At 54.1% G+C, this 22,403-nt stretch overlaps 1 protein-coding gene across 6 annotated transcripts in view; it reads right to left on the reverse strand.

Moving 5' to 3' along the window:
- Positions 1-22,403, reverse strand: part of SLC43A2 (solute carrier family 43 member 2) — a 53,002-nt gene that overhangs the window by 15,305 nt on the left and 15,294 nt on the right. For 5 of the 6 annotated variants that reach the window (XM_032263496.1, XM_032263499.1, XM_032263500.1 and 2 more), the window contains 5 exons: positions 20,802-20,878; positions 3,935-4,027; positions 2,360-2,493; positions 1,473-1,675; positions 1,023-1,169 (listed from right to left, as the gene is read on the reverse strand). In XM_032263496.1, the coding sequence (XP_032119387.1) occupies positions 1,023-1,169; positions 1,473-1,675; positions 2,360-2,493; positions 3,935-4,027; positions 20,802-20,878 (654 nt within the window). The remainder of the gene's footprint in view (positions 1-1,022; positions 1,170-1,472; positions 1,676-2,359; positions 2,494-3,934; positions 4,028-20,801; positions 20,879-22,403) is intronic. The other variant, XM_032263498.1, reaches the window with a different exon arrangement.

A 22,403-nucleotide genomic window follows, 5' to 3' on the forward strand; every position in this document is an offset into this window, starting at 1 on the left:
ACGCCTGGCAAATTTTTGTATTTTTAGTAGAGATGGGGTTTCACCATGTTGGTTAGGCTGGTTTTGAACTCCTGACCTCAAGTAATCCACCCACCTCAGCCTCCCTAAGTGCTGGGGTTACAGGCATGAGCCACTGCGCCCCGCCTAGGCGCCCATTTTCACAGTAGGACCGGCGTGAGTGATCTGATTCTGTTATCTCACTTTTATTGAAGCTGGATGTCTCACCCCCTAAAAAACTGGTTACCGATTCTTCACAAGGCCTAGGGTATCTTTGCCTTGATGAAAACAAGTAAACCATCAAAAAACAGTTGCATCCCATGGAGGCTGCCAGTAAAAAGGGTTTTGAGTGCGTGTGCCGCCTAGGGATGACTAGGGCTGACTCAGCTCAGGCCCCGGGAAGTCCTGCAGAATCAAAACCTCTAATCAGCTGCAGTCCTGTGCTGTTTTGGAAAAGTGGAGTGTGGGTTATCAGCCGTGTCTGCTGGAGCCGGCAAGCCTCGACTGGATCCCAGGCTGGGAGAAAGCCCGTGCCCCGCCCTGTTTCTCGGTGAGGGACGAAGATCAGGGTCAGCCACTTGCCCCGGCGTCTCCAACCACACCCTGACCTCCATGCGCAGGGTGTCCATGCACCCCCCGTGCTGCTTTCTGGGAGGACTGAGGGCGTGACCTGCTGTCTTTCAGCTGCACTGGGGTGCAGGGCTCTGTTCTGTGCCACGTTTTCCTTTACAGCACACACGGCAGCCTCCCCCTCAGACATGGAAAATGCATATGCCACATCCCATGCACAGCAGCCATTTTGGTCCTTCCCTCCCTCCTAGACCAGGAAACCCTGATGGGGACATGAAAGAACGGGTGGGGCTGGTGGTGATGAAAGAGCTCTGCTAGGCAAGCAGTGCCCGGAGGTGGCCGTCCGCAGCCCTGCCAGCCTAGCTCAGCTTCACACATCCTGGGCTGCGGCCAGTGGCTAGGCTCAGGCCAGAGTGACTGTGACTGCCTTCCCGGGAGGCGGCCAGGGCGCCTACCTGTCTTCTGGTCGCCGCTGACCAGGAACTTGAGGATGTTGTTCATGGCTCCCATGTAGAAGATGAGCCGAAGCTGGGTGACGCACATGGTGACAAGGCTGAGCAGCAGGATGGGGCTGAACACGCTTTGCATGAAGGATGGGGCCGCTGTGGGAGAGGCCCTGGGCTCAGAGCTGGGCACACCGTCCCCACCACCCAGGGCTATGCAAATCCTTCCACACTGGAGGCTGGGAGGCCCCCTGGGATGGGCCTGGTGAGGGTGATGGGCTTGGCACTGCCGTGGGGTCACCCCCTGTGTGAAATCAGTTGGGGAAATCCCTTTCCCTTCCCAGGCCTCTGCAGAACAGGGCAGGTGGGGCTGCCTCCCCTTTTGGGGTGAAGTGGGAATGGGGCAAGCCGATACCCACGGAGCCCCCTCCCTGTCGCCCGACTGCCATCTCAGGAGAGTACCTGCAGTGTCTGGCTGGCACTTCACCTCCAGGTCGACAGTGGACAGGCACAGCTTGTGGCCCTCCTGCAGTGCCACCTGCTCCTTGGCACTCCTCATGGAGCTGCCCACGCTCAGGCGGCGGCCCACTGTGGTCACCTGCTTGTAGAACTGCTTCCCTGTGATCTTGTGGTCAAAGCCCAGCCAGCTGAACTTGATCTTCACCCTGGGGCCCGGTAGAATGTCTGTGGGTGCCACCTGCGACCCCGGCTCGAAGAGTGTCTATGGTGCTGCCCAGAACCCCAGCTTGGGGGAAATAGGGCCAGGGCCCTGGGAGAGAGTCTGTGGGCACTGCCCAGGACCCCGGCTGGGGGGGTGGGGCCAGGGCCCTGGGAGAGAGTCTGTGGGTACTACCCAGAACCCCAGCTTGGGGGAAATAGGGCCAAGGCCCTGGGAGAGAGTCTGTGGGCACTGCGTGGGACCGTTGCTGGACGGGGCAGGGCAGAGGGCTGGGGAGAGTGACTGTGAGCACCGCCTGGGACCCTGGCTTGGGGGGGCGGGCAGGACAGAGGGCCGGGGAGAGTGACTGTGGGCACTGTGCAGGACCCTGGCTCGGGGGGGCAGGGGGCAGGGCAGAGGGCTGCAGAGAGTGACTGTGGGCACCGCCTGGGACCCTGGCTTGGGGGGGCGGGCAGGACAGAGGGCCGGGGAGAGTGACTGTGGGCACTGTGCAGGACCCTGGCTCAGGGGGGCGGGGGGCAGGGCAGAGGGCTGCGGAGAGTGACTGTGGGCACTGCCCGGGACCCGGGCTGGGGGGGGGGGTGGGCAGAGGGCCCAGGAGAGTGACTGTGGGCTGCCCGGGACCCGGGCTGGGGTGAGGTGGGGTGGGGCCCAGGGCACCTTTACTTACGAGTAGTCCATGTCCTCCGGCCCGGGGAAGGGCTCCAGGGGCCAGTTAAAGAAGCAGTTGAGGAAAACCAGCCCAGAGCAGCCGGCCCAGACCACAAGGATGGCGATGAAGGAGATGCCAGCATCGTAGATGAGCTGACGAGCACCATGGGGTGGGGATGCGGTGAGGGAGGGACAGAGTTAGCCGAGGGAGACAAGAGCCGGTAGGTGGGGCACCGGCAGCCCCTGCTGTCCCTGTGCTGAGCCGTGTGAGAAGGCACAGCCCTGCCAGCCTGGACGTTTGGACATCAGACCCCCACCCTCCAGTCCTCCCACCGTGCCTGCCCTGCTAGTTATCTGGGCCTGGGGTGTCATGAACCCCCCTGACTCGGAGGCCTTCCCGACGGCCCGCCGAGATCACGACACGGCTCTTGGGCTCATAGTGAACAGCCCGGCAGAGGCGATGGTACCTCGGGCCCATTGGCTTGTCTGGTGTGAGTGGAGCTCCCTGAAGACAGGCTGGCCCTGTCCATGGATGTTTCCCCCGAGCCCTGGAGAGCTCTCATGACAGAGAACAAAGAAATGCTCCCTCAGACCCCATGCGGTGGGTGTGCACCGGCCCGGGTCCCCGGCGCTGTGGGGGCTGCTGGGTATGGCCCTGGCAGAGTGCTTGGCATGGGACCTGGCCAGCAGGCAGCCTACTGGGCACGTTCACTGCAGTCATGAGTACCAGCGACTTCCAGCAGTGACTGAGAGTCCCTGAGGCATTGGCAGACAGTTATCCAGCATGCCAGGGAGGACCTGGCAGACAGTTACCCAGCGCGCCAGGGAAGATGCTGACATGAGCCAATGAGAAGAGGAGGAGGAGGAACTTGTGGGACCCGCCCCGTCCAGGGGCGCAAGAATCTCAGCAAGTCCACAGGATGGCTGGCACCGAGTCCCAGCTCCCACCGCCTCGATGCCCAGAAGGCCACCCCACACCGTGGCACCTGAACTCTCCCAGCCAGCAGCCTTCCCACACGCACCCCTGAGGAAAGGGGCTTCTCTCCAGTGTCAGGGCCAGAGGCGAGAGTAGCCCCTGCTGGGCCCTGGGCAGAGCCACGAGATTTGGGGTAGGAACTCGGGCGGATGGGCTGTGGGGTGTTTGCTTCATCCTGACCCTGTGTTGACTTCCACAGGTCGGAGTCCTGCCTGGGAGGGAAATAGCTGAACCAGCTTGGCCAGGAGCAGTGCTTTGGTGGATGGACAATGGCACAGTAACAGCCGCCGGTGGGTGGGGGAGACAGGGAGCTGGGGGCCGGGGAGCCGGGGGAGACAGGAGCTAGACTCAAGTCTGAGACAAACTCACGCCCCGCCCTTTCCCTGCCCCAGCCCAGAAATGCACAGGCGCCTGCAGCAGAGCCCACAGCACATTTGTGAGTCCTGCCCCTGAGGCCATGTGGTTCTCGTTTCTCGCTCCTGATGCCAGGTGCATCCTGCCAGGGTGAGGGTGCTGGGGAGGGGGCACCCCCGGTGCCCGCAACTGCCTCCCTCTCAGAGAGGGCGGACGGAGGCTGGAGCAGGGCTGATCACGGACGCCAGTGCTACTCATGCTCACCTTGATTCCCGGGAAGGTGACGGCCGAAGAGGCGTAGGACCCAATCATCAGGGCAATAAACGTGGACCGAAGGTCTCCGAACATGTTGGGCAGCTGAGAGATAAGAAGCAGGGAAGCCTCAGCGGGAGGAGGCAGCAGGGAAGTGCAGGAGGAGGGGGAAGATGACCAGGCCCATCGGCCCCTCTTCACCTGTGCCCCTCCTGTGTGACTCACAGGGCAGTAGTCCAGAGGTGATGACCGCTCACTCAAAGTGTCTCCTCTCTGCACCAGGGCTGATACAGGCAAGGAGGGAGGTCACACAGGGTACAAGTGGCTGCCTGACTGCAGCGGGCAACCCTCCCCGCTTCTCTGCTCCCAGCAGAACCCAGGAGACTTCTTGTCCCTCCAGGGTAATGCGGAGATGCCAGAGAACAAAGTTATGAGCCTCAGGCAGCCCTCAAAGGGAGAGAGCCTGTTAAAAATACGCATCTATTTGGGGATAATCAAGTCATTTTATAAATAAAAATATCAGCATCCCAGAAAGACCAGATGTCAGCAAAAACTGCTTTTGGTTTGGAGAGGGTAGATTTTTGGAAGGTGTCAATCAGAATTCAACAGTTCTCTCTGGTCTGGTGATGAAGACGGCCCAGGAGTCCTGCTTCTAAATTTCTTTCTTTTGAGATGGGGTTTCGCTCCTGTCGCCCAGATTGGAGTGCAGTGGCGCAATCTCGGCTCATTGCAACCTCCGCTTCCCGGCTTCAAGCGATTCTCTTGCATCAGTCTCCCGAGTAGCTGAGATCAGAGGCACCCACCATCACGCCTGGCTAATTTTGTATTTTTAATAGAGATGGGGTTTCTTCCATGTTGGCCAGGCTAGTCTCAAATGATCTGCCTGCCTCGGCCCCCCAAAGTGCTGGGATTACAGGCGTGAGCCACTGCGCCTGGCCCCCAGCTAGCCCTTAATTATTTTTGTAGAGATGGGGTCTCATTATATTTCTCAGGCTAGTCATGAACTCCTGGCCTCAAGCGATGTTCCCAGCTTGGCCTCCCCAAACAAAAACTAAACCATTTTGTGTTATCAAACCTGCCTACCTACAAGCAAATTAATCGCAGTGAGGAGAGGCAGTCCGCACATGGCGACATGCCTGCCTCTAATCATTTCTGCCTGTTTTGCCCACAGTTAAAAATGAGTCAGAGATATTGTCAAAATTTACACCTTCTGTGCTTTAAAGGATGGCATTGACAAAGTGACAAGAGCTGGGAGTGGTGGCTCAGGCCTGGCATCCCAGCACTCTGGAAGGCTGAGGCGGCAGGATTACCTGAGTGAGGGCAGGAGTTGGAGAAAGTGAAAAGAATGCACAGAATTCGAGAAACTTCTTACAAACCATCGATCTAATCAGGAGCTTGCATCTAGAGTATGTAAAGACAGCACCCAATAGTCATTCAAGAAACAAAAAATAGAACATAGAAGAACCGCTACAATTCAATAATGAAATGATAAATAACCCATTTTTTTTTTTGTATGAAGCCTTGCTCTGTCTCCCAGGCTGGAGCGCAGTGGCGCCATCTCGACTCACTGCAACCTCTGTCTCCTGGGTTCAAGCGATACTCCTGCCTCAGCCTCCCGAGCAGCTGGGATTGCAGGTATGTGTCACCGTGCCCAGCTAATTTTTGAAATAACCAATTTTTTAAATGGGCAAAGATCTGAATAGACATTTCTCCAAAGAAGATATACAAATGGCCACTAAGCGTATGAAAACAAGCTCGACACCATTAATCATAGTGAAATGCCAATCAAAACCACAGTGAGATGCCACTTGATACCCACTAGGGTATCAAAAAGTCACGGTCAGACGGGGTGCAGTGGCTTACACCTGTAATCCCAGCACTTTGGGAGGTCGAGGCTGGCGATCACTTGAGGCCAGGAGTTCACGACTAGCCTGGGCAACATAGTGAGACCCTGTCTCTACCAAAATTACGGAAAATTAGCTGGGTGTGGTGGAATATGCCTATAATCCCACCTACTTGGGAGGCTGAGGTAGGAATCGCTTGAATCCAGGAGACAGAGGTTACAGCAGTGAGCCAAGGTCGCACCACTGCACTCCAGCCTGGGTGACAGAGCAAGACTTCATTTACAAAAAAAGAAATGACACCAGGCACAGTGGCTCACACCTGTAATCCCTGCACTTTGGGAGGCTGAGGTGCGTGGATCACCTGAGGTCAGGAGTTCAAGACTAGCCTGGCCAACATGATGAAACGCCATTTCTATAAAAATGCAAAAATGCCGGGCGCGGTGGCTCAAGCCTGTAATCCCAGCACTTTGGGAGGCCGAGGCGGGTGGATCACAAGGTCAAGAGATCGAGACCATCCTGGTCAACATGGTGAAACCCCGTCTCTACTAAAAATACAAAAAAATCAGCTGGGCATGGTGACGCATGCCTGTAATCCCAGCTACTCAGGAGGCTGAGGCAGGAGAATTGCCTGAACCCAGGAGACGGAGGTTGCGGTGAGCCGAGATCGCGCCATTGCACTCCAGCCTGGGTAACATGAGTGAAACTACGTCTCAAAAAAAAAAAAAAAAAAAATGCAAAAATGACCTGGGCATAATGGCAGGTGCCTGTAATCCTAGCTACTCTGGGGGCTGGGGCAGGAGAAACACTAGAACCTGAATGGTGGAGGCTGCAGTGCCCCGAGATCATACCACTGCACTCCAGCCTGGAGACAAAGTAAGACTCTGTTTCAAAAAAAAAAAAAAAGAGAATGCTCTGCAGACAGCGTGCCAGGGAGGCCTTTGCCCTACCTTCTTAACCTCAAGCCTGGCTTAACCCTACCTAGGCTGCAGACCAACAGAGCCACAGGGATTTGGGGTGAGCTCATGGCTCTGCGCGGTCTTCTCCCCAGCACTGGATCCAGGATGGGGAAGAGCAGAGCCCGGGGAAAAGGCCGACTCCCCATCTGCCCATGGAGGAGGCCCTTGCCCGCAGGCCTGAACACGGCAGGGGCCTCCCCGACGCTCCCTTTGATTCCCTGTCTCTTGCCGCCTGGAACGTTCTTATAAGCACCAAGAAAATTCTTCCCAACATGTGATTCTGGTCAGCAGGGCCATTCCTTAGCAGGGTAGAGTGCCTTAGGGGAGCCCACACTAGGCAGCCTTCAAACCAACACCGACATTTGTATTTTAAAGTGTGAACTTTTCCTTACTAAAGTAATGCATGGGCCGGGCGCGGTGGCTCACATCTGTAATCCCAGCACTTTGGGAGCCTGAGGCGGGCGGATCACGAGGTCAAGAGATCGAGACCATCCTGGCCAACATGGTGAAACCCTGTCTCTATGAAAAATACAAAAATTAGCTGGGCGTGGTGGCATGTGTCTGTAATCCTAGCTACTGGGAGGTTGAGGCAGGAGAATCACTTGAACGCAGGAGGTGGAGGTTGCAGTGAGCCGAGATCACACTGGGCACTACAGCCTGGCGACAGAGCGAGACTCTGCCTCAAAAACAAGAAAAGTAATGCATGTCTATTGCAAAATGTTTGGAGCAAAGTATAAAAAGAATAAGGTGAAAATCACCCTAAGGCCAGACATAGTGGCTCATATCCATAATCCCAGCACTTTGGGAGGCTGAGGCAGGCAGATCACTTGAGGCCAGGAGTCCAGGACCAGCCTGGCCAACATGGTTAAGCTGTCTCTACCAAAAATACAAAAAATTAGCCAGACATGGTGGTGGGCACCTATAATCCCAGCTACTTGGGAGGCTGAGGCAGAAGGATCACTTGAACCTGGGAGGCAGGGGTTCCCATGAGCAGAGATTGAGCCACTGCACTCCAGCCTGGGTGACACAGTGAGACTCAGTCTCAAAACAAAACAAATAACAACTATATATGTGTGTGTGTATACATTCACACGTTTGAATGGACTTCCTTGAGGATAAACGTTTGTGCACACAACTATTTTTATTTTCTTTTTTTGCCATGGACCATACCTGAGGCTTAAAACTATTATTTCTTTAAGGTGAATTCCTGAAAGTAGAATCATTAGGCAAAAGAGAATATACTTCTTTTTTTTTTGAGACGGAGTCTCACTCTTGCCCAGGCTGGAATGCAGTGGCATGATCTCGGCTCACTGCAACGTCCACCTCCCGGGTTGAAGCAATTCTCCTGCCTCAGCCTCCTGAGCAGCTGGGATTACAGGCGCCCACCACCACCCCTGGCTAATTTTTGTATTTTTAGTGGAGACAGGGTTTCACCATGTTGGTCAGGCTGGTCTCGAACTCCTGACCTCAAGTGATCCGCCTGCAATGTTGACACCTAACATTTCATCCTTGAAATTTTACCTGTAGATACAGAAAGAATGGGTCTATATGAGGGTATCATTAAGCTCTTGCGTTGCACATCCACAGTCTCTGCAGGGTTGCCATGGTAACAACTGATTTTCCACTTCTCCCAGTTTGGTGAGTTTTTTTCTGTTTTTTTTTTTTTTGCTTTTTTTTTTTTTTTCTTTTCTTTTTGAGATGGAGTGTCCCCCTGTCGTTCAGGCTGGAGTGCAATGGTGTGATCTCAGCTCACTGCAACCTCTGCCTCCAGGGTTCAAGCGATTCTCCTACCTCAGCCTCCCGAGTAGCTGGGACTTATCAAGTGCACACCACCACACCTGGCTAATTTTTTTTTTTTTTTTTGAGACAGTTTCACTCTTGTTGCCCAGGGTAGAGTGCAGTGGCGCGATCTCTGCTCACTGCAACCTCTGCCTCCCAGGTTCAAGTGATTCTTCTGCCTCAGCCTCCTGAGTAGCCGAGATTACAGGTACCTGCCACCATGCCTGGCTAATTTTTCATTTTCAGTACAGATGGGGTTTCATCATGTTGGCCAGGCTGGTGTCAAACTCCTGACCCTCAGGTAATCTGCCCACCTCTGCCTCCCAAAGTGCTGGAATTACTGGCATGAGCCACTGTACCTGGCCCCGGCTAATTTTTTGTATCTTTAGTAGAGACAGGGTTTCACCATGTTGGCTGGGGTGGTCTTGAACTCCTGACCTCATGATCCACTGCACCTGGCAGTGTTTTTTTTTTTTTTTTTTTAAGTAAAATGTCTGAAATAGAAAAATGTTGCACTTATTTCTCTTAATGCACTGAAAACAGTGGAAGTTTGCAGATTTTAAATTCTTAAGTTCGAGCTGGGACAAAACCACTCTCAAAAGGGTCTGTTCAACACACTAACTCCAGGTTTGGGGGCCATCACTGAGCTGCGATTAAACCTGCAGGCATGCATTTTACAGAGTGGTGGAATCTCATTCCCATATGCAGCCAAGCTTCCAGATGTAGCCAGGAGAACCCAAATGTGCCCTGGATCCCGAGATAGCTAATAAGCACTCAGGCCTGCCACGCCGCCGAAGACGAGCCCCACAGCCAGGGAGGCACACTATCTGGCTTCGCACAGCTGATGCCAGCAGAAGCAGGTGCTGTGCAGCCAAGGCCACAGCAACACTGAGGCACGGCTGAGCAGGAGCCTCCTGCACCAAGACCACCCCAGCCCTGCACTGCCCCCCTGGAGGTCCCCGCGGGTCCGCAAGGGCGCACGAACTGCAGGGGTCTGGACAGCACGGTCTCCTTCATCTTTCTTTGTTTCCATTCTTTCAGTTTTATAAAGACAGGGTCTCACTCTATTGCCCATGCTGGTCTTGAACTCCTGGACTCAAGCCATCCTTCCACCTCGTCTTCCTAAAGTGCTGTGATTACAGTTATGAGCCACTGCGCCCGGCCAATCTTTATATATTGATTTTGCGAAGGCTCTTGTATTAAAGACATTCACAGGCCAGGCGCGGTGGCTCACATCTGTAATCCCAGGGCTCTTTGTGAGGCAGAGGTGGGCAGATCACTTGCGGTCAGGAGTTCGAGACCAGCCTGGCCAATATGGTGAAACCCCATCTTTACTAAAAATACAAAAATTAGCCGGACATGGTGGCAGGAGCCTGTAATCCCATCTACTCAGAGAGTTGAGGTAGGTAGACCAGTCTGGTCACTTGAACCCAGGAGGCAGAGGTTGCAATGAGGCTAGATCGTGCCACTGTACTCCAGCCTAGGTGACAGAGCATGACTCTGTCTCAAAAAATAATAATAGCAACAAACTAAAGACATTTGCAGTTCTTCTATATACTATAAGTTTTTCTAGCTTGTCATTTAACTTCTTAATTTACGGTGGGTTTTTTGTTTTTTTTTTTTTTTTGAGACAGAGTTTTGCTCTTGTTGCCCAGGCTGGAGTGCAATGGTGTGATCTCGGCTCACTGCAACCTTTGCCTCCCAGGTTCAAGCGATTCTCCTGCTTCAGCCTCCCGAGTAGCTGGGATTATAGGTGCCTGCCACCACGCCCACCTAATTTTTTCTCTTTTCAGTAGAGATGGGGTTTTGCCATGTTGGCCAGGCTGATTGTGAACTCCTGACCTCAGGTGATCCGCCCACCTCAGCCTCCCAAACTGCTGGGGTGACAGGACTGAGCCACTGCCCCCCACCTCTTGGTGTTTTTTGACCAATAAAAGTTTTTAAATAGGTGGTCGAAAGTGTGTTTCAGCTTTTAGGGACTACCTAGCATTCATGCCAAATGAAATCTCTCTGGAAAGAGCGTGAAGGATGACCTTGACCAGGGAAACCCAAAGCATAAACATCCTGGCAGAAGCCAACATGTGGCCGCAAAAGAACAAGGACAGGAGAAGAACGCTGCCTCTGTGGATGCTGATTATTTATGTCAAGGGTAATACGCATCGGAGTTGTAGCCTGGAGCCAGCTTCCTTTTCTTCCTCCCAAAGCTGCTGCGCCTGCCAGAGGCCACTTCCCCCGCTGGCTGTGCCAGAGCAGCTTGACCAGGACATTTTCCTTGCTATTAAGTCATAACACATATGATAATGGCTACCTTTTTTTTTTTTTTTTTTTTTTTTGAGACAGAGTATTACTCTTGTTGCTCAGGCTGGAGTGCAGTGGCACAATCTCGGCTCACTGCAATCTCCACCTCCTAGGTTTAAGTGATTCTCCTGCCTCAGCCTCCCAAGTAGCTGGGATTACAGGCATGCGCCACCACGCCCAGCTAATTTTGTATTTTTAGTAGAGACAGGGTTTTTCCATGTTGGTCAGGCTGGTCTCGAACTCCGGACATCAGGCGATCTGCCTGCCACCGTACCCGGCCCAACAGCAACTATTTTTAATACCCACCCTATTTACGATCTTAAAAACCCTCAGCCAGGCATGGTGGCTCACACCTGTAATCCCAGCACTTTGGGAGGCTAAGACGGGCAGATCACCTGAGGCCAGGAGTTTGAGACCAGTCTGGTCAAAATGGAGAAAATCCTTCTCTACTAAAAATAAAAATAAAAAAATTGGCCAGGTGTGGTGTTGGGAGCCTGTAATTCCAGCTATTTGGGAGGCTAGGCAGAAGAATCACTTGAACCTGGGAGGTGGAGGTTTCAGTGAGCTGAGATCATGCCACTGTACTCCAGCCTCGGCAGCAAGAGTGAAACTCCGTCCCAAAAATTAAAACAAAAAACAAAAAAACAACTCAAAGCAACTGTATGAGGTAGGTGTTACTTATGACCTCACTTAATAAGTACCAAACTTAAAGATTAGAAAAGTCAAGGGACTCTGCCAAGCTAGTAATGGTCAAATTTGGGATTCAAGCCAGGCCAAGCGTCTGTGCATAGCCCCAGGCCACATTGCCTCTCGGGAGCCTCACGTGGCCCTAGCCAATACACACTTCAGTTTGGATCCCACACCTTGTACATGTTACTTATTAAACATTCAACCTGCGCCCTCCAACTAGAGCTTTATTTTTCATTCATTCATTCATTCATTCATTCATTCTGAGACAGTCTCGCTCTGTCACCCAGGCTGAAGTGTAATGTCGCAATGTTGGCTCGCTGCAACCTCCGCCTCCTGGGTTCAAGCGATTCAGCCTTGAATCGCTTCAGCCTCCCGAGTAGCTGGGATTAAAGGCGTGAGCCACCACACCTGGCTAATTTTTGTATTTTTAGTAGGGATGGGGTTTCACTATATATTGGCCAGGCTGGTCTCAAACACCTGACCTCAGGTGATCCACCTACCTTGGCCTCCCAAAGTGTTGGGATTATAGGTGTAAAATTTTATTTTTAGGCTGGATGTGGTGGCTCACACCTGTAATCCCAGCACTTTGGGAGGCCGAGGCGGGTGGATCACCTGAGGTCAGGAGTTCAAGACCAGCCTGACCAACATGGAGAAACCCCATCTCTGCTAAAAATATAAAAAATTAGCAGGGCATGGTGGCATGTGCCTGTAATCTCAGCTACTTGGGAGGCTGAGGCAGCAGAATTGCTTGAACTTAGAAGGTAGAGGTTGCAGTGAGCTGAGACTGCTCCATTGCACTCCAGCCTGGGCAACAAGAGAGAAATTCCATCTCAAAAATAAATAAATAAATTTATTTTTAGGATGAGGTCATGCAATTGCCCAGGCTGGAGTGAAGTGGCTATTCACAGGCATAATCCCACTACTGATCAGTAGGGGAGTTTGGACCTGCTCTGCCTCTGACCTGGTCCAGTTCGCTCCTCCTTAGGCAACCTGGTGGTCCCGGCCCCACCATGTCACCATATTGATGCTGAACTTAGTGTAGACAGCTGGTCAGCACAGCACACTACCGTGCAGTGCTCCTGGGCTCAGGTGCTCCACCTGCCTCGGCTGCCCGAGTAGCTGGGACTACGCGGGGGGTGGTGTGCCACCACGCCCTGTCTCATTTAGCGATTCCTTGTATTCCTTCCCAAGCTCCTTTTATCCCTGTCTGCCCCCTGCCCTCCCCTCCCACTGGCTGCCTTTGGCTGCCCTCCCGGTGGTCCGCGCCACAGCAGCGAGTGGGTTTGCATCTGCCCATGGACCTGGTGGGTCCTCCTCACATCTGGGGCCTTCCCCACATCTCCCAGCAGCTTCCCTGCCTCTGCCAGTCTCAGCTACGCAGAATGGCTCCTCGGAAGCTGCGGTGCCCAAGCGAGGGCCGAGTGCTGAGCAGGGCACCCCAGTGCGGGCCTCACGCTGGCAGAGGGAAGAACCAGGTCTGCTGCCAGGCAGGAAGCCGGCACCGTGCTGCAGCGGCAGATGCCAGAAGACACTCAGCAGAGGCCATTTCCTGACTCACAGACACACTCATAGTGGGCATGCAAGCCCCTCTGCCAGGCCTTGGGTGCTTCCCACAGCCCCCTGGCTACCTCCATGAGGGTCAGAGCTGGAGCAGGCAGTACCCATCCCAACTGCCCGGACTACGTGGCCTCCCCATGGCCTCATGCACACAGCACTGCCCGTGACTCTCTCTCAGGCCCCTGGCTGCACCATACACAGGCCGGACCCTGTGACCTCCCCAGAGGGGAAAACAGCAGCTGCAGGCAGCCCCTCCCCTGGTGTTCTGGCCGCAGAGCAATGCCACTGGACAGGCGTCCCCAGAGGCCACGGCCCTAGGACAGTGCGCATGGAGGAGCTTCTCTGTGATGCAGGAGGCACGTGCCTTTTGGCCCAGCGCAGGAAGAAATGAGGGGCTGCTACGGCACCCCGGCCCTGACTTTCCACATCTACAGCCTCCCGAGTCCTCCCTGGCCTGCGGGAGCTAAGCGGTGGGTGGGGGCTGGCGTTCTGGCCCTCGGGTCCCTTCCAGAGGGAGCCTTGTCCTCAGGTGGCTGGGGGCACACTCAGAGTTCTGTACAACCTGCACAGGCCGGGACCCTGGGACCAGGCCGCACAGGCAGGCTCGGCGAGGTGGGGCTGTTTCCTACCCAAACAACCAGCCCCACCGAGCCCACGCTGCCCACGAGAAGGTCCTTGTGTCACCTTTCTGCTTCACTGCTGAAGGGGTGGGGAAGGGCCACCCTGTGCCTTCCCGGCCCAGTCCAGCCCTGCCAGTGCCACCGTCCTTTCTGTCCAGCCCTGACCGTGGTCACATGCTGGAGCAAATTCATGAGGCAGAACCCTTGGATGGCAAATTCTTCCCAAATCAATGGCAAGCAGCTGACTGCCTGAGGGTCCCCAAGCACAGCACAGAAACAGAGGGAGGCGGGGAGGCAGAACCGGCACTGGGCACTGGCAAATCCGCTCACCAGGCATCTGGACCCTCTGGAGTTGGCCGGGGCGGGCCGCGGGCCCCTCTCCTGGACCCTCCAGAGTTGGCTGGGGGCGCCGCGGGACCTTCTCCTGGACCCTCTAGAACTGGCCAGGGGCCACCTCGGGACCCTCTCCTGGACCCTCCAGCGCTGGCCTGGAGGCGTCGTGAGGCCGTCTCCTGGCTGTAGATTCAAGGTCTACTGAGCCAGGGCACTAAAGCCCTGTCCCCTTTCTGGGGGCAGCTGCCACCCTGCCCTCCTCTCCAGGATCGAAGAGGCTGTTTATCCCCTTCACCTCCCTCAGATCCCGACTCCCACGGGCTCGTCTTCCTCAGGTTTAAAGTCAGACCAAGGGGATCAAAAGGGAAAAGCCACAGAGAGGTGTTTCATCAGGGGCCGGGTGACATTCTGCAACCTGCTTTTCTGTGTGGTTTCTGCTCAGAACTCCCGGTCCCACCCACGGGGATGGGGGTCAGGGCAATGGAGCAGAAACGGCAGCTTCACAATTTTGGCCGCAGCGGCTCCATCTCTAAGCAACCCAGGCTCCGGACTGGAGGGTGGTCCCCCGACACCGCGTCAGCCACCGGCCGTGTTTGTGCTCGGGCCGATGAAGCGAGTTGAAAGGCTGTGCAAACGCGGGCCCTGAGCAAACACGTGTGCTGTCCAGATGGCCCCGGGAGGCCGAGGCACCACAGCGCGGGGCGTGCTCCGCACCCACCCTCCAAGGACGCCAGGCAATGGCCCGGGCCCTGGGAGACCCAGTCCTGGCTATGGGCAGCCCCCCTGCTGTGAGATCCGCCCTCACCCCTCGGAGCCTTCACTGGGGATGGAAAAGCCACCCATGGGTGCCGACCTCTCAGGCTCCGGAAGGAGGGCTCGTAGCCGCCTCCTCCTGGACCATGAGGAAAAGGTGTTTGCCCACGTGGGGCCCCTCACCACCAGTGGGGTCAACAGCTCACAGCCCCGGTCACCTGTATTTAGACCACAGCCCATGCAGCACAAAGGCCCTGGGGACCCAGGAGTCCCCCAAATCAATGCTTCCACAGCAACGCCGCCATCCCCGATTCCTGGGTTATCACAGAGCTATCATCCCTGGCCCCAACATGGCTGCTAGAGATTGGATTTTAGAAATTCCTAAAGGCGACCCTGGAGACTCTTTTGTCCCCAAAATTAGAACATGGGCGGGAGACACGAACAGAAAGTGCCACTGTGCTGAGGGCGCCGCGTCTCGGGGAGCCAGTCCCCACGGTTCTGCTTTCTAAAGGCCTGGCTGTATCAGAACGAGATTCAGCTCTGCTCAGCAGAAGCCCCGGTCAGCCTGAGGATTGCTCAACTGCTCCAGCCCTGCCCTCACTGACCTCATTCCCCTCTCGGGGTCCGTTCTCAAAGAGCAGCCACTGCAGCCCTCAGCAGAGGCCTCATGGGACAGGGGAATGCCCACGGAGCTCCCTGCAGGCCCAGGGGGAGGGGCGGGAAAGAGATGACTCAGAAAGAGCTGGCCCATGCAACCACAGGGTGTGGCGTGGGGGAGGGTCAGCCCCCGCCCACAGATGGGCAACAGTGACCTGGCAGCCTCTTGGGGCCTCTAGACCAAGGGTTGGCAAACTTTTTCCATAAAGGACCAGACAGTAAACTTTTTTGTTTTTTGTTTTTTGTTTTTTTTTGAGTCAGAGTCTTGCTCTGTCGCCCAGACTGGAGTGCAATGACGGGACCTCTCAGCTCACTGCATCCTCCACCTCCTAGGTTTAAGTGATTCTCCTGCCTCAGCTCCTTGAGTAGCTGGGACTATAGGTGCACGCCACCACATCAGGCTAACTTTTACATTTTTAGTGGAGAGGGGGTTTCATCATGTCGGCCAGGCTGGTCTCAAACTCCTGACCTCAGGTGATCTGCCTGCCTCGGCCTCCCAAAGTGCTGGGGTGACAGGCGTAACCCACCACACCCAGCCAACTTTTTTTTTTTTAAATAGAGAAAGGCTTTCGCCATGTTGCCCAGGCTGGTCTCGAACTCCCGGGCTGAGGCCATCCACCTGCCTTGGCCTCCCAAAGTGCTGGGGTGACAGGCGTGACCCACTGCACCCAGCGGAGATAACAGACCTTTGGGCTTCACAAGCCATACATGTGGTCTCTGTCACCAGAGCGTAACTCCCACTGTAGCACAAAAGCAGCCACAGACGGGAGCAAACGGGCACAGCGCTGCCCCCATGAAGCTTTGTTTACAAAAGCAGGCAGTGGTCTGGGTTTGGCCTGGCGACGGTGTTTGCTGACCCTGCTCCAGATCAAAGAATGAAAACCATGGAGAACAAACCACCAGCTTCCCTTGGACAGACCCCTGGGAGCCAAACGCTTTAAATGGTGACCAGGCAACTCTCTTGCCTGGTCACTATCTAACCTGGGCAGCTTTCTGCCTCCAGTGGGAGAGCAGAGTGAACAGAAACGCTCCTGCTGCAGTGGTTTCTGGTTTTTCTGAGACCGAGTCTCCCTCTGCCATCCAGGCTGGAGTGTGGGGGCATGACCTCAGCTCACTGGAACCTCCTGGGTTCAAGCAATTCTCCCACCTCAGCCACCCGAGTAGCTGGGATTACAGACACCCACCACCATCCCAGGCTAATGTTTGTATGTTTACTATAGATGGGGTTTCGCCATGTTGGCCAGAGTGGTCTCAAACTCCTGGCCTCACCAAGCACGGTGGCTCACGCCTATAATCCCAGCACTTTGGGACTGATGCAGGCGGATCACCTGAGGCCGGGAGTTCAAGACCAGCCTGATCAACATGGAGAAACCCCAACTCTGCTAAAAATACAAAATTAGCTGGTCGTGGTGGCAGGCACACCTGTAGTCCCAGCTGCTCGGGAGGCTGAGGCAGGACAATTGCTCGAACCGGGGAGGCAGAGGTTGTGGTGAGCTGAGATTTCGCCATTGCACTCCAGTCTGGGCAAAAGCGAAACTTCATCTCAAAAAAAAACCAAGAAACTCCTGACCTCGGGTGATCCACCCGCCTCAGCCTCCCAAAGTGCTGGGATGAGAGGCGTGAGCCACCGTGCCCGGCCACAGTGGTGGTTTTTAGCCTTTACACAGACCTGCTGGTGGCCAGTGAACGTAATGAACCTTGCCCTCCCGAAAGACGCAGCTGAGCGGCACCTACACGCAGTGTGTTGGCATGGAATTCCAAGGGTGTGCATAGCCCTCCTGAAACTGACTCGAGGACCATGTAGAGACCTGAAGAGCCCAGGGAAAGATCTCTTGCTCACTCAGACAGAATACCAGTTTCTTTGAATTTGAAAGAGCTCTTACAAGTCACTAAATAATAATAATAATAATAAAATCAAGAGCGCTGTAGAAAAACAGACAAATGCCACGAAGAAGCAATTCACAGAAGAAATGCAAATCACCAAAAAAGCAGAGAAAAGACGATCTGTCTTACTAATGATGAAAGACATTTTTAAACTCATGGTGTATCATTTTTCACCAGATCAGAGTGGCTAATGTTTAGAAGATGAATGGAACAGACTGGAAAGGACATGCGGAAAAAGGCACTCGCATGCATGCCGGTGGGCTTGTGGCAGCAGGCAGGCTTTGTTTTTTGAGACAGTGTCTTACTCCTGTCACCCAGGCTGGAGTGCAGTGGCATGATCTTGGCTCACTGCAGCCTCCGCCTCCCAGGTTCAAGCGATTCTCCTGCCTCAGCCTCCCGAGTAGCTGGGATTACAGGCACCCTCCACCACACCCAGCTAGTTTTTGTATTTTTAGTAGAGATGGGGTTTCACCATGTTGGCCAGGCTGGTCTCCAACTCCTGACCTCAGATGATCCGCCCGCCTCAGCCTCCCAAAGTGCTGGGATTACAGGCATGAGCCACAGTGCCAAGCCAGGTAACCTTTTACAAGACGATTTAACAGTACATATTAAATTTTAAAATATGCTAATCCTGTGGCCCAGCACTTCCACTTCCAGGAACTTATTTTACAGAAATACATGCACAGGGATGTTCACTTCAGCAGCATTCATAAATCGGAAAAACTGGAAACCAAGCCAAATGTCCATTAGTAGGAAACCGGTTGAATAAATGATGATACATCTACATTACAGAATAACACAGAACTGCTTAATAATAAGGCAGACCTCAAAGTAATGACAGCAAAAGATGTAAAAGATACATTAAGGGAAAAGGCAAGTTATCACGGTTCTTTTTTTTAAGAAAAGAATAACATTGGTATATACAGATCTTTTAAAAAATGAAGAAATATATTCCAAACTGATGAAGAAAGGCTTATAGCATTTTCTTTTTTAAGACAGAGTTTTGCTCTTGTTGCCCAGGCTGGAGTGCAATGGCGCAGTCCTGGCTCACTGCAACCTCCGCCTCCTAGATTCAAGCAATTCTCCTGCCTCAATCTCCCAAGTAGCTGGGATTATGTGCCACCACACCACGCTAATTTTTTTGCATTTTTGATAGAGACGGGGTTTCACCATGTTGGCCAGGCTGGTCTCGAGCTCCTGACCTCAGGTGATCGGCCCTCCTCAGCCCCTCAAAGTGCTAAGATTACAGGCATGAGCCACCGTGCCTGGCAGGCTTATAGACGTTTAGTCTACAATTCATGTTTCTGAAATGTTGAATTTTTACTCATATTTTTGGGACAAGGTCTCGCTCTGTCACCAGGCTGGAATGTAGTGGTGCAATTATGGAATACTGTGGCCTCAAACTTCTGGGTTCAAGCCTTCCTCCCACCTCAGCCTCCTGAGTAGCTGTGACTACAAGCATCTACCACCATGCTCTGGCTAATTAAAAAAATATATGTGGAGAGACAGAGTCTTGCTTCGTTGTTCAGACTGGTCTCAACCCTGGCCTCGAGAGATCCTCCCACCTTAGCCTCCCACAGTGCCGGCACTGCAGGTGTGAGCAACTGCACCCAACACAAATTTTTAAAATAAAAACCACTTTTGGGCCAGGTATGGTGGCTCACACCTGTAATCCCAGCACTTTTGGAGGCCAAGGTGGGTGGATCACCTGAGGTCAGGAGTTCAAGACCAGCCTGACCCACATGGTGAAACCTCGTCTCCACTAAAAATACAAAAAGTTAGCCGGGTGTGGTTGTGCACACCTGTAATCCCAGCTACTCGGGAAGCTGAGGCAGGAGAATCGCTTGAACCTGGGTGGCTTGAACTCGGCTCATCTTGCAATGAGCCGAGATTACGCCATTGCACCCCAGCCTGGGCAACTGAGCAAGACTGTCTCAAAAAAAAAAGAAAAAAAAAAACCAGGAGAGGCCCAGAGGCCCTCAGAGCTCCCTCAAAGCTAAACAAGAACCCTTCAACGGCACCACTCCTGACTCAGCAACAAGGGAAATCAGAAACCAGAGTGTCCTACAAATAGTAATGGTAGGTATTGTGTCTTAAAACCCTTTTCACTGGGAAACGGACACAGGCGAGGTTTCCTTGCTGAAAAGAACTCTCTCTGAAGAGGCTGCTATCCTCACTGCTTTCCAGTGGCCAGCTCTGAATGGCACCATTGCCCAGCTAGGCAAACCCACAGAGATTTCCTTTCTTACTTCTGGGACAGACTTTTTGTTCCTTTTTTTGACTCTTATTTTTGAGACAGAGTCTCGCTCTGCCGCCCAGGCTGGAGTGCAGAGGTGCGATCTCGGCTCGTGGCAACCTCTGCCTCCTGGGTTCTCCCACCTCAGCCGCCAAGGAGCTGGGACTACAGGTGCCTACCACCACACACGGGGGTTTTTTGTATTTTTTAGTAGAGACAGTTTCGCCATGTTCGCCAGGCCATCGAACTCCTGACCTCAAGTGATCCGCCTGCCTCGACCTTCCAAACTGCTGGGATTTCAGGCGTGAGCCACCGCACTGGCCCCCTTTGTTGACTTTCTTTCTTCCAACCCATACCTTTCTTCTGCCTTCCCCACTTCAAGAAAACGCACATTTTGTGACAACCTGATGGTCTCAACGAGGGGGTGCTCAGCACCCGAGGAGACATCTCCCTTCCCAGACAGCTGGCTGTGCCCTGGCACTCAGGAAACCAGGAAGGGCAGAAGCCCAGGTGTCCCCTGAGTTTCCCATTGGGCTCTGGACAAAGGCAAAGGCTGGGCTGGGCAGTTCCATGGGAGGTCTGTGTGGAGGCTGCTCTGTGAGCCCGAGCTCCCGGAGCCCCTGGTGACAGCTACCATGGCAAACAGGAAAAGAACGTGGGCGGCAGCGTCTTGTTTTCCTGCTTCTGCCTTCCTTGGGCACATGGCTAGTGAGCTGCTTCCTCAGCATCAAAGCCCTGATCAGAGGCAGGGAATGTCGGCTGGGCACACTGGCCCACGCCTGTAATCCCAGCACTTTGGGAGGCCGAGGGGGGCGGATCACCTGAGGTCAGGAGTTGGAGACCAGCCTGGCCAACATGGTGAAACCCCGTCTCTACTAAAAATACAAAAATTAGCCGGGCGTAGTGGTGGGCGCCTGTGATCCCAGCTACTCGGGAGGCTGAGGCAGGAGAATCTTTTGAACCTGGGAGGCGGAGGCTGCAGTGGGGTGAGATCGCGCAACTGCACTCCAGCCTGGGCGACACAGGGAGACTCTGTCTTAAAAAAAAGGAAGGCAGGGGATGGTGAGAGCCATGCCCTGCTGCCTGTAGGACCTCAGTTTAGGAGGCCCTGCCGTGCTCTGTGGGCAGAACACTTCACCCAAGCCCCTGTACTGTTGGGGACACCCAGGCACACGCAGGCAAACGGAAGGCAAGGACATGGAAACAATCACAGCAGCCTCAAACGTAGAAGCAGATTACTGAACTAGAGAGCTTTAAGAAGTCCGTACTCACTGTTAATGAGGTGAAGGTCATACACATCCCACCAAAGCCATTCAGAGCCAGGGCGATGAAGATGAGCACCGAGAGGGCTGTGGGGAGACACGAAGCTCGTGAGTCAGTGGACACCGAGGCCGAGCGCCTGGCTCAGAGTCCCGAGCAGGGCAGGCTTCGGGAAACCCAGTGAGGCAGGCCGGGGTTAGTCCCGACACCTGGGGAGGGAACCGCCTCTTTCTCACTCCCCTCCTCTTGCCTATTTTTTTTGGGGGGTGGCAGGGACAGAGTCTCGCTCTGTCGCCCAGGCTGGAGTGCAGTGGCGCAATCTTGAATCACTGCAGCCTCCGGCTCCCAGGTTCAAGCGATTCTTCTGCCTCAGCCTCCTGGGTAGCTGGGACTTCGGCGTGGGCCATAATGCCCAGCGAATTTGTCATATTTTTAGTAAAGACGGGGTTTCACCATGTTGGCCAGGATGGTTTCGATCTCTTGACCTCCTGACCCACCTGCCTCAGCCTCCCAAAGTGCTGGGATTACAGGCGTGAACACTCCACCTGGCCTCTTTTTTTTTTTGAGATGGAGTTTCGCTCTTGTTGCCCAGGCTGGAGTGTATTGGTGCGACTGTGGCTGACTGTAACCTCTGCCTCCTGGGTTCAAGTGGTTCTCCTCCCTCAGCCTCTCAACTAGCCGGGACTACAGGCATGCACCACCATGCCCAGCTAACTTTTTGTATGTCTCACCATGTTGGCAGGCTGGTCTTGAACTCCCGACCTCAGGTGATCTGCCCACCTCAGCCTCCCAAAGTGCTGCCGTGATTACAGGCATGAGCCACCACACCCGGCCTCCACTTGCCTATTTCACAGAGCCTGGGCTCTTGCAAAAGGGGCACCCCATCTTCTTCTCTCCAATTAACATTAGCATTGGCCAGGCACATTGCTCACACCTAGAATCTCAACACTTTGGGAGGCTAAAGCCGGAGAATCGCTTGAGCCCAGGGGTTAAAGACCAGCCCGGGCAACAAAGTGAGACCTCCTCTCTTAAAAAAAAATTTAAAATGAGCCAGGTGCGGTGGTGTGTGCCTGCAGTCCCAGCGGTTCTGGAGGCTGAGGTGGGAGGATCACTAGAGCCCGGGAGGTCCAGGGCACAGTGAGCTGTGCTGCATGACTGCACTCCGGCCTGGGTGACAGAGCAAGACCTTGTCTCTAAAACAAAACAAAACAACAAAAACAAACATTAGCTTCCCCTGTCAACTTGAAAAAACAAAACAAAACAGAACATTAGCAGCAAGCAGAGGCGTAAAGAAGCTACTTCACTGAATCCAAAAACAGAGGTGCCTGAAAATCGGCAGATGAGCCTGGCTGAGATTTTGGGGAAACTCAAGTCCTTTTTTGGTGTTTGCTCTACAAGTCCTTAAAACAACAGCTCTACCTGAGCACGGCTGTGGACCAGGTGGCTTCTAAGTCATCCTTAATGCTGTGGCCTGTGCTGCCTAGAAGGGACTCAGCTCGTGACTTCTGCACACATGGAGGACCGTGCCCCTGTGGCCAACCTGGTTCTTAGAACTCACCTCCGCCGGGCAAGGCGGCTCACGCCTCTAATCCCAGCACTTTGCAGGGCCGAGGC

This window comes from Sapajus apella, unplaced genomic scaffold, assembly GCF_009761245.1.
Source record: "Sapajus apella isolate SASKATOON/1434 unplaced genomic scaffold, GSC_monkey_1.0 scaffold136, whole genome shotgun sequence".
Lineage (NCBI taxonomy): Eukaryota > Metazoa > Chordata > Mammalia > Primates > Cebidae > Sapajus > Sapajus apella.